We start from the raw sequence: 16817 nt of genomic DNA on the forward strand, positions 1-16817 counted from the left end.
ATTAGCATCCTTTCATTTCCGCTTGAAGAACTTCCTTTAGCATTTCTTGTAAAACTGGTCTAGTGGTAACCAACACCTTCAGTTTTTTTTTTTCTTTTAAACTTTTATTATTTAAATACACCATACTAGAGCAAATGTCTCTGAAAATATCACAAATAAAAGCCTTTTTTCTTCATTCAGCAAATTAGAAGTAGGAGGGAATTTCTACATAGTAGCTGCTATGAGCCTGATTTTTTTTCCAATTTTTTTGTCTTTGCCATGGGCGTAGCAACAATAGAATAAAAACACTTATATGCACACATACAATGTATTTTACAGAGATACAGTAAAAGTGTTTGTGATAGAATTATCACAAAAGCCACATCTTTTTCCTTTATCTCATGTTCAGTTTTGATTGAAACATTTCCTTACAACACTTAAATATACAAAGAGCAAACAGAATGTTGTTAAGGTAAAACACAGGGTACAAACTCTGGCCAGTGCCCTGCTAATTGTTAATGAGGGTAGAAAGCAGATTTGAATGCTTCTTTTAATTAGCTTCATTAGTCATTTCCCTCTTCCCAAGCCCACCTCCCCCCTCCAAAGATGTCCTCCAGTGGATCTTTTTTCATTTTTCTCTACAGTCTCCCATTAGCTCAAGTTCACGGAGTCCTTAATGTTCATATTCAGTCATTTTAATACACCAATAAATGCGGGAAAAGCAAACAAGACTAAAGAAGGTGCAATGGCATGGAGCTGGCACTGGTGCTAGCTACAAAGGTGACTTGTCTACTGAAGACACATGGGATCCACCAGTGATGAACAAGATCTGAGATGAAGGCACACATTCTGCATTACTCTGACCTTTTAGCAGACCTTCTGGTCTGGCAGTAGTGGATTGCTCTGAAGTGAATTCAAATGGCCACTGATGAGAGCTGTAGGTCTATCATGTTCACAAAATAAACTGCCATTGATGTAGTGAAACCGATCTCCCGGGACCAGGCGATTCCAGCAGGTAGAGCATGTAAAACACTTAAGATGATACACATTGCCTTGGACCCTCATGACGAGTTTACTCGCAGGGAACAGACAGTCCACAAGCACTGCAAGCACCACTATTCCCAAATAACCTAATGTAGTTATTTCTGCAAAGGATCATGCTGCTGTTGGTGTAACAGGACGTGCCGATGTCACCCAGCTGCACCTGGCAGCAGGAGCACTGGAGGCACCGGCTATGCCAGTAGCTGTCCATAGCACAGAGCAGAAAGCGGTCTGCAATCTTGCCCCCACAGTTTGCCTACCGCTTCCAGGAAAGGGAGCCGGTCGTCACCAGGGGCGGCTGGGAGGTGCTGCCCGGATTCACCATGATCTGCTTTTCCCTTATCTTGCAATATTCCAAGAGGCGACGGCGGCGAAATGCGAGTGAAGCCGCTCGGCTTCCAGGGAAGGGATGCCTCGGCTGGCGGAGCTGGAGCGAGGGGGGAATGTTATCGCAGAAGCAGGAAAGGGGAGGAAGGGACTAAGGGCTGCCTTTTTTTTTTTTTTTTTTTTGAAACGCGCAGCTCTGAGGCTGGGTTGGAGGGGCCCGCGCTAGGTGGCTGGCGGCGGGGAGCAGAAGTGTCAGCCTCGGTCCTCGCGGTTCTTCTCCGCCTCCGGCTCCGCGCGAGCAGCTGCAGGAGCCCTCGGCCCGTGCAGCACGTCGCAGCGGCAGCAACTGCTGCCACACCTTCAGTTTTTTTCTAGCAAAAACTCTTCAGAATTGAAGGAAAACTTTGCTAAGTAAAACATTCTTACTTGGTTGAATTGGTTGGCAGTTTTTTCCTTTCCATACCCAAAAATTATAATTCCACAATCTGCTGCACCAGGGTTTTGCTGAAATATTCACTCATAGTCTTATGGGAATTCCTTTGTAATGAGTTGATTTTCCCTTGCTGCTTTTAAGGTTCTCTCTTTGTCTTTTGTTCAGCAAGTGAAAGTTGCTCAGTTGTGTCCAACTCTTTGTGAATCTCATGGACTGTATATTCCATGGAATTCTCCAGGCCAGAATACTGGAGTGGGTAGCCTTTCCCTTCTCCAGGGGATCTTAACCAACCCAGTGATCAAACCTAGGTCTCCCGCATTGCAGGTGGATTGTTTACCAGCTGAACCACAAGGGAAGCCCAAGAGTACTGGAGTGGGTAGCCTATCCCGTCTCCAGTGGATCTTCCAACCCAGGAGTTGAACCAGGATCTCCTGTATTGTAGATGGATTCTTTACCAACTGAGCTGTCAGGGCAGCCCTTTGTCTTTAACTTTGGACAATTTAATTACTGTGTGTTTCAATATGGATCTCTTGAGATTCACCTTCTCTGGTAATTTCTGGGATTTTTTGGATCTGGATGTCTGTTTCCCCATGCTAGGATAGTTTTCAGACATTATTTCTTTAAATAAGCTTTCTTCCCCTTTACCTCTTTTTCTTCTGGGACCCTTATAATGTGTATATTGGTCCACCTGATGTTGTTCCATAAGTCTCTTAAGCTAATTTCACTCTTTTTCAGTCTTTTTGGTTTTGCTGCCCTGATTGCATTAATCCCACTGTCCTATCTTTTAAGTTCACTGATCCTTTCTCTTAGTTGAGCCTCTTGTGGTGCCATCTCCATCCTTCCCTCTATAGCTGTCTGTCCCTTTCTTACAATGCCAAAATAGCAAATATTAAAGCCTCAAAATTAAATATTGTCAGTCAATATTGATTTAATTTTTCAGTTGAGTAACCAGTTTTTAAAATTTTGAAATATTTGACTCCTTAATGTTATTCTCAGCTGCTAAATTTAGAAGTATTTTCAAAGAATTCCCATATTTCAATTATATACAGTCCAAAGCCTTTGATGATGTAAGTATTTTGTTTAATTATTTACCTGTCTACCTTTTCTGACTGGATTGTGTGCTCTCTAAGGACAAGAACCAGATCACATTCATTTTTATGTCCTTATTGCTATCAGTGATTGGTACATTATAGGAGCTCAAAAAATGTTTGTTAAATGAACACATGTAATTTTCATAGGTGGGTTGTTTAGACTTTGTCTCTGAAAGCTAAATAAATTATTTACTTCTAGGTCTAGCATATTACTTTGACAAAACTTGATGATAAATTATTAATAGTATTAATTTTTGAGAGTGGCGGATCTAAAGCAAGCTTATTTTAGTAAGTTTAGAAGTTATTTGAACTATTATTCCATAGCCTCTTCCTAAGGCATATTTTCTAACAAATTGAGCATTGAAAAATTCTATCCTATGATTGATTAAATTTTATTTTTTTAGCTTCTTTATACAGATAGGAATTTCGTGATTTGTGCTCCAACTGGTTCTGGGAAAACTGTAGTGTTTGAACTAGCTATAACAAGACTGTTAATGGAAGTACCATTGCCATGGTCAAACATTAAAATTGTTTACAGTAAGTATCTGTATATTGAAAGAGTTATAATCATAATAATGAAAAACCATTGAGGTAAAAGTAAGAAATAAGTTCAAATTCAATACATAAGAATTATTATTTAGTTTCTCATACTTTTAAAATAAAGACATATCACATTTGGTCCTGTTAACATTGAATTCAAAACACATTTTCCCAGATTTCAAAACACATTTTCCCAGATTTCCCTCTACTCTCCTTTTTAAGATATATATTAAAATTTTTTTCATCAAAAAATTTATGTGCTTAGTCACTCTGTCATGTCATGATTCTGCAACCCTGTCAACTGTAGTCTACCAGGCTCCTCCGTCCATGGGGATTCTTCAGGCAAGAATACTGGAGTGGGTTGCCATGCCCTCCTCCAAGGGATCTTCCCAACCGAGGGACTGAGCCCAGGTCTCCCACACTGCAGGTGGATTCTTTACCATCTGAGCCACACGGGAAGCCCCCCAAATTTATACACATGGTTAAAAAAAGACAGTGATCATAAAGGGTGATAATTTCCTGCCTTACCTTTCTTCACTATTAATTACAATTTCCTGAACAATTTTATCTTGTTAGTTCTGCTCAGTGATTAACTTTATATTTCTGAATATGTTTATGTTATTAACTTTTAATTTATAAATATTAGGTAGCATCTAGATGTGTGCTAACTTTATTAACATTTGTGAAAATAATTTTTAAATTGCACTGACATTCAAAATGGATATCTTATATTGCAGTGGCACCAATAAAAGCCCTGTGTAGTCAGCGTTTTGATGATTGGAAAAAAAAATTTGGACCAATAGGATTGAATTGTAAAGAACTCACTGGAGATACAGTAATGGATGACCTATTTGAGATTCAGCATGCCCATATTATTATGACAACTCCAGTAGGTGTTATTTATATATATATTTTTGTTTTTTAGAAAATATCTCTTTCTCTTTACCATGAATAAAAACTAAAAGGAAATACAAAGTAGAAGAATGTATTTGCAATGTGAAGCAAACAAACAAAAAGTACTACTGTTCAGGGTATATAAGGAACAGTAACAAGTCAATTAGTAAAAGATAAACAACTAAAGGGAGTAAATTGGCAAAAGATATGGATAGGCAGTTTGTTATTGTGGACAACTTATAATCATACTTGTTGCTGTATTCTTTTATCCAAATATTATGTATTATAGAGGGAGGACCTTGGCAGAGCTTAAAAAGGGTAATTAGACTATAATTTTGAATTAAAGTTAAAAATAAATGGGGGTTCAGTTTTTTAAACACAATATTATCAAAATTCCTTAAGTCTCTTTGGATACTTTTAAGACATCAATATTAACTGGAACATTAATAACTAAAATATTGCCCATCATCTGTAATGTCATCTTAAAATTTTATCAATATCTTAATAATACTTATTATAATTCCTTATCATATTAAACCACTTGCATTTTTTTTTCCAGGAAAAATGGGATAGCATGACTAGAAAATGGAGAGACAACTCTTTGGTCCAGCTGGTTCGATTGTTTCTCATTGATGAGGTAATGAACACATTATTCACTTTCAGATATAAACACAAAGAGATGATTTGAATGGAAAGACTCTATACGTGCTTTATCCCTTCAAGGGGAAAATGCTTATTTTCTTAGGGAAGTGTGTTTAATATTTTTTTACATTTTAGTTGACTAGATAGATTTTTATTTTTAGCTAATGAGTCTTAATTTTTTCCTCAGGTACATGTTGTAAAAGATGAAAATCGTGGACCAACTCTTGAAGTTGTAGTCAGCAGAATGAAAACTGTGCAGTTTTTATCTCATGCTGTAGAAAATACCAACAGTATTATTCCAATGAGATTTGTGGCTGTATCTGCAACAATTCCAAATGCTGAGGATGTAAGCTAGAATTTTAATCTATCAGTTTTTTTTTTTATGGCTTAGTGAAATATTTAATCTTAGAGAAAAGTGAGGAGTTTTTTTCTATAATCACCTAACCAATTTAATTGGAAGGTATGTTGTGGAAAGTTATGGTTAGATCTCATAGATATGACAGTATTAAGACCATGAAATTTGGTTGAGTGGATTTAATAAAGTATGTTTGGTGCAAGTCCATTGTTTATTAGTATCTAAAAGTCATAATTTCATGGGTTTTAGACACTTCATAAGTTGACTAATATGATTGTTGTAATCAGCTGATTCTAGTTGTCTAGCAAATATGATAGAAAATAGAAATAATTAGTTGAATGATTGCCATCCACCTCCCCCATTTCTGTTTGCCTGGAATTGTCATAGGCACTCATGATAGATGCAAAAGTGAAAACATATAGACCCTGCTCTTCAGGAGAATCTCACAGTTAACAGGGTACACGAACAGGTAAAGAAATAATTGTGCAATATTATACTTTCTGTAACAAATACATGTCCTACTTTTTTCTTCAGTTTTTTGGCAAGCTTGAAAAATAGGACAGTCTCACTCTGCTTTCTCACTCCTGTTTATTTAACAGCCTACTTGTAAGGTGACTTGTTCCCTTAGCTAATTCTTAGAAGTTGTTTTCATAAAAGCTGCTATACAGTATTGTCTAATCTAGTGTAAAATTTTGCCTTTAACACAGTTAATCATTTTTATTTTTAAAATGACAACTTGTTTTGCTTATATTCAAGACTAATAGAGAAAATTTTAAAGTATGTATAAACAACAAAAACCCAGCATTTGTCCTTCTAGATGTTTTGATGAATTTATAATATGAATACTCATTTATGACTTGCATGCTACTTTTTAGTGTTTCCATGTCAATAAATGTTACATTCATTTATATTTCTACCATCAGCTATTTATCTGTAGTCTAATGCTGGATAGTGTAATGAAATTATTGTTATAAATTGTTATTATTATTTATAAATAGTACCTTATTTTAAAATTTTGTACTGCTTTGATTACTACTGAAGTAAATATTTTTAATATTTTAGGCAGTCACTTTAAGTTCTTTTTTTTTGCAACTTGCCAGGTCATAGACTTTGTCCTCTTTCACACTGGGATACTAAACTTTTATATTGATTTGTAAGCAGTTACTAAATATCAGTACTCTAATTCTTCAAACTCTCTTCCCCTTTGTGATAATCATTACTTCTGTGAACACCGTCTGTCTCTTTCTATAAGTCCTGTTCCTCAGTTTTTGCCTTTATCCTTGGCCTTCTCAAATTGTAAATTCGTGTTCTCATCCCTACCTATGAGAGCCTTGAAGATGTTTTAATAATTCCTTCCTATGCAATTAGAAACTCATTAATCTTCCTGTCAAAGAAACAGTTTCAGAGCAGAGCATGAAGCCTAACCAGTCTATGTGAAGTTAAGGATTGCTCTCCACAGTTCCAGAAATTAACTAAGGACTCTAGAGTTGAGTCTGAAATATGCTTTTGGCATTTCCATCTCACAAGTGTTTATTTGTTCTTTGTTTAGAAACGTTGTCAACCTTTGCCAGCCTATACCAATCATTACTTTGCTATATTCAGCTGGTATTCAGTATAACACAAAAGAAGTGTCAGCTATATCGGAGCATAGTTCTGAAAAATAGCAAAGAAGTTACAGTGCTACTGAGAAATTAAATTTCTTTGCTGAAATTAATTTTAATTTGGACTCTATAGGAGGAAAATAAAACAAAACAATAATAATTGAAAGTTTATCATGTTAAAAAGTTGGTGTAATCTTGAAACGCTGCTAATTGAAAATATTTACCAATATGTCAATTGAATAGTGTCTTTAAAATATGTAATATTGAAAAAGACTACTTGACTAAATATTTTTATACCTTGACTTTAAGGTGATCTGCAATTGGGCATTTTAGCCACAGAACTTTACTAGAAAAAAATTCATTGTGTGTGTTTCTGTCATTTAAAGATTGCAGAATGGCTTTCAGATGGTGAAAGATCTGCTGTGTGTCTGAAAATGGATGAGAGACATAGACCAGTGAAACTTCGGAAAGTGGTTCTTGGGTTTCCCAGCAGTGATAACCAAACTGAATTCAAGTTTGATTTAACCCTCAACTACAAAATTGCCAGTATTATACAAACATACTCTGATCAGAAACCCACACTTGTGGTATGAATTGTTGGTTGATTATTTTTTAATGCAGTGTTTAATTTTTAATATGATTAATATAAAAATTATTCATTCATTTTTAGTTTTGTGCAACAAGGAAAGGTGTGCAACAGGCTGCTTCTGTTCTTGTGAAAGACGCAAAATTTATTATGACTGTGGAACAGAAACAGAGGTATATTTAAAAATATTTTCTTGTATGTAGAAAGACTTTCAGGGATAACCTAAATGAGATGAGAAAACTGGGTTGACCTTTTCAAGTACGTGACTTTTCCAAGCCTGCTTCCTCATCTGTAAAATAAGGATAATAGTAATTTGGAGGATTAATAAGACAATGAATCTTAGTACAACTGTGATCCTGTCTTCTTTATTTCAAAGCCATATTTGAAAGATTATTCATATTTCTTCATTTTTTACTCACTTCCAATCCATCTGTTGTGATCTTTTACTAAAGCCAATCTTGTCAAGTCATCTCTCAGGAGCCTCTAACACATTTGACCACTCCCACCTTTTTTAAAAACACCAGTCTGTGTGTTGTCATGATTACTGTCTACCACGTTTCTTCCTGTTTTGCTTTCTACTCAGTCTAAGTCCCTTTTCACTTCTTCTACCTAATTGTTAAATGTTAACATTCTACTGTTTCTTTCTATCCAAGATTCTGTTACTAAGGTTTCTAAACTTGTCTAACATACCCAACATTTTGTTTACTTTGGTCTCCATAGATTTTTTTTAAAATAGTTTTTCTGCATAGCATGCATTTAAATTTAAGAATTTTTTACATTTTGAAAAAATTTAGTTAACTTCAGGGAGTTAATTGGTAGTATTCTCATAGTGAAAGTGTTTCCTGAGCTTTCGGGGGTCTTCCCTCTTTTTTTGGATGGTTTTATTTTTAACTATTCATTTCCTTATTTTCCCCAGTTTTATTGAGATACAATTGACATCTAGCACTGTATAGGGTATAAAGAATAATGATTTGACTTACATATAGCATGAAATGGTTACCACATTAAGTTTAGTGAATATTTGTCATCCATACCTGTAGATACAAAATTAAAGAAATAGAAATGTTTCATTTGTGGTGAGACTCTTAGGGTTTACTCTCTTAACAACTTTTATATATAACATGCAGCAGTGTTAATTATATTTATCATATTGAACATTACATCTCTAGTAACTATTTATCTTCCCCTTCATAGATCACAGCCTTGTTACAGTGAAGGAGTTTCTGTAACTTAATGAAACTATGAGCCATGTCATGCAGGGCCACCCAAGATGGATGGGTCATAGGGAAGAGTTGTGACAAAACTTGGTCCACTGGAGGAGGAAATGGCAGCCCACTCCAGTATTTTTGCCTGGAGAACCCCATGGACAGTATGAAAAGGCAAAAAGATATGACACAGAAAGATGAGCGCCCCCCACCCCACCCCAGATCATAAAGTAACTAGTATGCTACTGGGGAAGAGAGGAGGGCAATTACTAATAAATAGCTCTAGAAAGAATAAAGCGACTGGCCCAAAGTAGAAACAACACTCAGTTGTGGGTGTGTCTGGTGGTGAAAGTAAAGTCCAATGCTGTAAAGAACAAGGTTGCCTAGGAACCTGGAATACAGGTCCTTGAATCAAAGTAAATTGGACGTGGTCAAGCAGGAGATTGCAGGATTAAACATCTTAGGAGTAAGTGAACTAAAATGGATGGGAATTAGCAAATTTAATTTGGATGAGCATTATATGTACTACTGTGGGCAAGAATCACTTAGAAGAAATGGACTAGCCCTCAGAGTCAGCAGAAGAGTCCAAAATGCAGTCTTGGGTGCAATCTCAAAACAGACAGAATGATCTCAGTTCATTTCCAAGGCAAGCCATTCAACATCATAGTACTCCAAATCTATGCCCCAACCGCTGATACCGAAGAAGCTGAAGTTTAACAGTTCTATGAAGACCTATATCACCTTCTAGACTAACCCCAAGAAAAGACGTAGTTTTCATCTTAAAGGATTGGAATTCAAAAGTAGGAAGTCAAGGGATACCCAGAAGAACAGGCAAGCTTGGCCTTAGAGTACAAAATGAAGCAGGACAAAGGCTTACAGAGTTTAGTCAAGAGAACACACTGGCCATAGCAAACACCCTTTCCAAACAACCCAAGAGACAACTCTGTACATGGATATCAGCAAATGGTCAATACCAAAATCAGACTGATTATGTTCTTTGTAGCCAAAGATGGAGAAACTCTATAGAGTCAGTAAAAAACAAGACCTGGAGCTGACTGTGGCTCAGATCATGAGCTCCTTATTGTAAAATTCAGGCTTAAATTGAAGAAAGTAGGGAAAACCACTAGGCCATTCAGGTATGAACTAAATCAAATTCCTTATGATTATACAGTGGAGGTGACAAATACATTCAAGGGATTAGATCTAGTAGACAGAGTGCCTGAAGAACTATGGATGGAGATTCATAACATTGTACAGGAGACAGTGACCAAAACCATCCCAAAGAAAAAGAAATGCAAGAAGGCAAAATGGTTGTCTGAGGAGGCTTTATGAATAGCCGAGGAAAGAAGAGAAGCAAAAGGCAAGGGAGAAATGAAAAGATATACCTATCTGAATACAGAGATCCAGATAATACCAAGGAGAGATCAGAAAGCCTTCTTAAATAAACAATGCAAAGAAATAGAGGAAAACAATAGAATGAGAAAGACAGATCTCTTCAAGAAAATTGGAGATATCAAGGGAACATTTCATGTAAGGATTGGCATGATAAAGGACAGAACTGGTAAGGACCTACCAGAAGCAGAAGAGATTAAGAAGAGATATCAACTACCTCACGTATACAGATGATACCACTCTAATGGCAGAAAGTGAAGAGGAACTGAAGAGCCTCTTGATAAGGGTGAAAGAGGAGAGTGAAAAAGCTGGCTTGAAACTCAACATTAAAAAAACTTAAAATTAAGACATCTGGTTCCATCACTTCATGGCAGATAGACAGGAAAAAGTGAAAGCAGTGACAGATTTTATTTTCTTGAGCTCCCAAATCACTGCTGGTGGTGACTGCAGTCTTGAAATTAAAAGATGAATGCTCCTTAGAAGGAAAGCTATGACACACCTAGAAAGCATATTAAAAAGTAGAGACATTATTTTGCTGACAAAGGTCCGTATAGACAAAGCTATGGTTTTTCCAGTAGTTGTGCATGAAAATGAGAGTTGGTCCACAGAGGAGGCTGAGCAATGAAGAACTGATGCTTTTGAATTGTGGGGCTCGAGAAGATGCTTGAGAGTCCCTTGTACTGTAAGGAGATCAAACCAGTCAGTCCTGAAGGAAATCAGTCCTGAATATTCATTGGAAGGACTGTTACTGAAGCACAGCTCTAGTACTTTGGCTACCAGATTCAAAGAGCCAGCTCACGGGAAAAGACCCTGATGCTGGGAAAGATTGAAGGCAACAGGAGATGGAGATGGCAGAGGATGAGATGGTTAGATGGTGTCACCAACTCAATGGACATGAATTTGAGCCATCCAGGAGATAGTGAAAGACAGAGGAGCCTGATGTGCTGTAGTCCACAGAGTCTCAAAGAGTTGGACATGTCTTAGTAACTGAACAGCAACCTATTTATCTTATAACTGGAAGTTTGTGCCTTTTGACTACCTTCATCTAGTTCCCCTTCCCCACCATCTTTTTCCATGAAAATTTGTTTATTCCTTTTTGAAGTATAATTGACCATCAACTCTGTGGGGTCAGTGTTGCTGTTCTACAACAGAGTGATTTGGTGTTTTCTGTACATTTCGAGATGATCGTCATAATAAGTCTAGTGACGATTGTCATGATCGTCATGATGATCTGTCACTATATAAGGTAATATTGATACATAGTTATTGACTGTATTCCTGCACTTTACATTTTGTACCCATGACTCATATTTTGTAACTGTATGTTTGTTCTTTTTAATCTCACTTATACATTTGCTCTCCCTTTGCTCCCCCCTCCTCCCTGGCAACCACCTGTTTGTTTTCTGTATCTATTACTCTATTTTTATTCTATGTTTGTTCATTTGTTTTGTTTTTTAGATTCCACATATGAGGAAAATCATATAATTTTTGCTTTTCTCTATCTGACTTATTTCACTTAGCATAATACCCTCTAAGTTTATCCGTGTGGTTACAAATAAATGGCAAGATTTCATTTCTTTTTTACTACTGAGTAATATTCCACGTGTGTGTGTGTGTGTGTGTGTGTGTGTGTGTGTGTACCACATCTTATATATCCATTCATCTATTGTTGGACACATATTGCCTCCATATCTTGGCTATTGTAAATGCTGCAGTGAACATAGGGATGCATATATCTTTCTGAATTAAGTGTTTTTATTTTTGTTGAATAAATACCTAGGAATGAAATTGCTGGATCATATGGTAGTTTTATTTTAAAACTTGTGTGAAATCTCCATATTGTTTTCCATAGTGGCTGCATTTGTTTATATTCCCACCAGCAGTGCACAAGGATTCCCTTCCCTCCATATCCTCATCAGCAGTTGTTATTTGTTGTCTTTTTGATAATAGCCATTCTGACAGGTGTGAGGTGGTGTCTCATTGTCATTTTGATTTGCACTTCCCTGATGATTAGTGATGTTGAGCACCTTTTCTTGTCCTGTTGTCCATTTGTATGTCATCTTTTTTTTTTTTGAATGTCATCTTTGAAAAAAAAGGTCTATTCAGGTCCTCTTCCCTTTTAAAAATTGGATTATATAAGGGTTTTTGTTTTTGTTTTGCCTAGTGGTAAAATTAGGGACTTCTCAGTGTAAAAGTTAGATAGTCTTTACTTATTGAAGATGGTTTTTGAAAAATGATGTTATAAACATATTTTGATATCTGTAGTCTTCAAAATAATTAAGTAATACACTATCCAAGTTTTTGATGCTAATAGGAAAAACTCAATAATTTTGTGTTTTTTAAATAGGTTACAAAAGTGCACATATTCCATAAAAGATTCAAAACTGAGAGGTAGGTTTAGAGATAATTTATAAATCATATTTTCAGCTATAGATAAAAGGAACCAATTACTAATTAACTTTAAAAGTACATGACAGATGACATTTTTCTTTTGTAGATATCTTAATACATGGTGTTGCTTATCATCATGCTGGTATGGAACTGTCAGATAGAAAAGTAGTTGAAGGAGCTTTTACTATTGGAGATATACCAGTTCTTTGTAAGTAAACCTTTTTCTTGTGGATATTATAAGGTCTTTTGGAAAATATTTTAAGAGAAAAAAAGAAAAAACTCAGGTATTCTTACTTATTTCTGTTTTTCTTCCAAGAATCTAAGTTATATAACTACCCGTATAAATACGTGCTACAGTAAACTCTCTTGCAGTTTTAGTTCTTTATTATTTTAGCAAACACTGTGCAGTTTGAAAAATAGGAATTAGTAGTTTTTCAGCTTTAAGATATATTATTTTACATGGTGATGTTCTTTTCTTTCTTTTTATTCTAAATTTCCTATATATAAGTTTTTATTGTTATACATTTATAAAAATATATCTTTCATAAGAAAACTTTTACCTGAAACAATAAAGTTATATGACTTAAAAGTAATATTCTTTAATTTGATAGTTACTACCAGTACCTTAGCCATGGGAGTCAATTTGCCTGCTCACTTAGTGGTTATAAAATCTACAATGCATTATGCTGGAGGAATGTTTGAAGAATACAGTGAAACAGATATTCTACAGATGATTGGTAGAGCTGGTCGACCTCAAGTAAGTGACAGTATTTCACTTTTTGTAATTCATTTTAAAGACAATGTAAAAAGCAAAAAGAAATGTGTATTCTATGTTAAATGAAAGATTAATATTTCACATTTAGAGTAGGTTTAAAAATAAATGTAACTAAGAAAATCTACTACTATCATGGAGGAGTAGACGTAAAACAAGTCTCACCAAAAGTCCCACATAGCTCCCTTCACAAATCTCAAGTACTCCCTTCACTCCCTCTGAACTCCTTGTTGATGAATGATTGAGTTTGTGAATATATATGCTGTTACAGGGTTTTTGGGTTGGGTTTTTTTTTTTTTTTTTGGCTTTGGGGATTTTTTTGTTTTGTTTTGTTTGCTTTTTATACTGAATGGAAATGCCGTTGGCATTTTGGATGGGACTGTTTTTTGTTGCATAGGACATTGCAGAACATGTAGCATCCCTGGATCCTATCACAAAATGCCAGTAGTGGTCCCCAGATATTGTGACAATTAAAAATCAGCCCATATACATTACAAAACATGGCCTAATCTGACAAATTCTTGAATGAAAAAGTCATTCATATATGTACTAAGGTAAAATTTAGGAGGAATGTCTTCAGAGAATAACAAAATATTATGTTATACAAATTTATAATTTTTATAGGATAATTTAGATTATATGTGAATTACACCAAATCTTGCAGCTTTTAACCAGTTACCTAAGTTTGTTTTGGTTTTACTATTGCCAAAATTGTTATATTGAAACTAAAGTGTATTTTTATGTCTATATTATTGGGAGGATTTTAAGGTAAATTTTCAGTTAACATTCAATTCAGAAGCATTTTTAAGGTCTTTTTGACCTGTTATTTAAGACAGGCAATTGTTTAATATAAAATGAAAATCTTGAGTTATTGAAGAAAACTGGTATCAACATGTACTTTTCTTTATTAAATGTCTCCCTTTTTTTTTTTCTTCCAGTTTGACACTACAGCTACTGCAGTTATTATGACTCGGTTAAGCACAAAAGAGAAGTATATTCAGATGCTAGCTTGCAGTGACACTGTAGAAAGCAGGTAATATGTAAAATATTCCAAAAAATAATGTTAGTATGTCTTGTATTTTTCCTTTTAATAGATTAGGGATTTTCTAAGGCCATTTTCTTGGAATTTTTCAATAACCTAATTAGAAAGTTTGTTCTTTTAAGAAATTAATTGTTAGTAAAAGACAGTGTAATAGTTGTTTAGCATTGTTTATCAGCATGCAGTTGCATGTATTCTTGTTATAAAAGGCCAAATTAGTAATAAGAGGAATATAATTTTCACATCTTTAAAATTTGCATAATAATAGGAGACGGGTAACCTGAGACCTTTTAGTAAAGTCTTTGATTATCATACTCTTGGGGAAAATAGGATGTAATCTATTCCCCACCCTTTTTTTAAAGCAATGTTGTCTTCTAGAGTCATGGAGTAGAAAGAAATCTATAACTTTTGAAAAGTAAAACTGACATTAAGGTTTACTCGTATTTTTGAAAATTAACTTTTGTGAATTATTAAAGTAGCAATATTATTCAGTTATATTCAACTGTATCATTAAATTATTCAAATATTATTCTAAACAATGTTTTATGACATTGAAATACATATTACTAATGAAAAAAATTTTTTTTCCCCATTAGTTTGCACAGACATCTTATTGAGCATTTAAATGCAGAGATAGTATTGCATACTATCACAAATGTGAATATTGCTTTGGAATGGATACGATCAACCTTGCTTTATATCAGAGCCTTGAAAAATCCATCTCATTATGGTTTGTTACTTTGATTTTGAAAAGTAGTAATTTTATCAAGCCAATTGGGCCTATTTTTTACTAATAGGTCACAGAATAGATTATAGAAGTTAATAGGTAGCAGAAGTAAAAGTAACAACTATAACAAATACATTTAGAGGCAAGAGCAGACAAACATGAGAAATCTTTATCTGTTTTACTTCTAGTCCTTTAATAAGGCTTGAAATCAACACCGTTAAAGATAAACCTTTTAGAAAAAAATTGTCTCCAGTAAAAAGTTTTTAAATGCTTAGAACTATTTAAGATAAGTTAAAGGGCTTCCCTGATGGCTAAAATCAAAAACAGTTTTTGAATTTTGTCTGAACTGGTGTTCAAACCAAAATATATGGTAATACTGTTGCTGCTGGAATTTTCATCTTCCTTCTAAAGCTAATAACACCTGTGGTTATGTTGGTTCTAGAGGGTTCTTTTTTGTGGTAAAGATTATAAAATAAAAATACTTGGGATTGCAGAATATCAAATTAAAACCTGACTTGCTATAATACCATTCTAATTCCACAGGTTCAAAAGTTTCAGATCTGTAAAAGGAAAAAATACATGTAGTATTCCTATACAATAAAATTAACAAAAGAAAGCCAACTGATATTGAAAGGATTTCACAACAGTGGTTATTTCTATAGATCTTTAAGCCTTTTTTTAACTTTAAGGTACTTTTTTTTTCTATTTAAGATTTAGTTAGACTACTCTTTTCTAGTTAACTGGGGTATCAAAGTAAGCCTCTAAGGATGAATAAATCTCATTCTATTTTTAATAAATTTTCATAACTTATATAGGTTTTGCATCTGGATTGAGCAAAGATGGAATTGAATCAAAATTACAAGGTTAGATGCATTTCCTTCTAAAAAAATTATATTCTGTAAATTTTAATGAAAAGGTCTAGTTATTATGAAAATAGGAATAGTACAGTAAAATATTTCTTTAAATTACTTTATTTGCAGAAAAAATATATAGATTTCTTTTTTCACAGGTAAATAAAGCTTTGCACATACACTTTTTTTTCTGAATTAATCTATTAATTTTATCAGAATATCTTCCTTTGTATGACATGTTAATTTATTTTTAAAAATGATCCTGGTCTTTGGAAATGTTGCCTATAGATATACAATTTTATTATTTATTTTCCTTTTCTAGTTTAATTTTAATTGAAAATATAAGCCTAGCTTGATTATGGGCTTCTTATCCCAGTCTGTTCTAATGAAGTATTCCTGTCAAACCTCAGTTTTAGTTTTCAGTTAATTTCATTATCTCATTTTTGAAATGAGTATTTTCATTCCTTCATTTTTGAACTCAGTATTTCATTACATATCTTTGAAAATATCAGAAGATTGTTGAGCATTTATTAGGAGTAGAAATTGTTGCCTCTACATTGTACTGAGACTGTCTTCCAGTAAAAGAAAAAACTGTTAGATCCCTAAAAATATTTAGCCAATTTTAATTTATTCTCTACTTGTATATACACATATGGCAAATAAAAATTCAGAGATAAGGATGAAGTAGTAAAATTATCATTCTTAAAGAATAAATATATTGTTAAAAAATGCTGATAAGCGATAGCTTACATTAATAATGCTGCTGTTGAGAAACAGATCTGTAAAATAGTTGTATTATGCTTTCTGTGTTGACTAAATTTGAAATGGAGTTTTAAAAGCGTATTTTGTTTTTATCAAAATGATCAAATACACATGAAATGAGAAATACTTCATGAAATATTACCAAGAAATATCTTGCTATATTCTGGTAACTGTAATGATTTAACTTTT

General features: G+C 34.1%; 1 protein-coding gene and 1 pseudogene across 1 annotated transcript in view; one reads left to right on the top strand and one right to left on the bottom strand.

The window, feature by feature from the left end:
• The window catches only part of HFM1 (helicase for meiosis 1), a 203876-nt gene that overhangs the window by 119368 nt on the left and 67691 nt on the right, over window positions 1–16817 (top strand). Inside the window, exons 8-20 of the mRNA XM_061168448.1 lie at window positions 2777–2847; window positions 3276–3408; window positions 4149–4300; window positions 4865–4942; window positions 5135–5293; window positions 7290–7490; window positions 7574–7662; window positions 12434–12477; window positions 12584–12685; window positions 13089–13234; window positions 14188–14282; window positions 14885–15018; window positions 15831–15878. Coding sequence (XP_061024431.1) covers window positions 2777–2847; window positions 3276–3408; window positions 4149–4300; window positions 4865–4942; window positions 5135–5293; window positions 7290–7490; window positions 7574–7662; window positions 12434–12477; window positions 12584–12685; window positions 13089–13234; window positions 14188–14282; window positions 14885–15018; window positions 15831–15878 — 1452 coding nt within the window. The remainder of the gene's footprint in view (window positions 1–2776; window positions 2848–3275; window positions 3409–4148; window positions 4301–4864; window positions 4943–5134; window positions 5294–7289; window positions 7491–7573; window positions 7663–12433; window positions 12478–12583; window positions 12686–13088; window positions 13235–14187; window positions 14283–14884; window positions 15019–15830; window positions 15879–16817) is intronic.
• LOC133040239 (LIM domain transcription factor LMO4-like) lies at window positions 631–1345 on the bottom strand (annotated as a pseudogene).

The sequence above is a fragment of the Dama dama genome, chromosome 20 (assembly GCF_033118175.1).
Source record: "Dama dama isolate Ldn47 chromosome 20, ASM3311817v1, whole genome shotgun sequence".
Classification (NCBI taxonomy): Eukaryota; Metazoa; Chordata; class Mammalia; order Artiodactyla; family Cervidae; genus Dama; species Dama dama.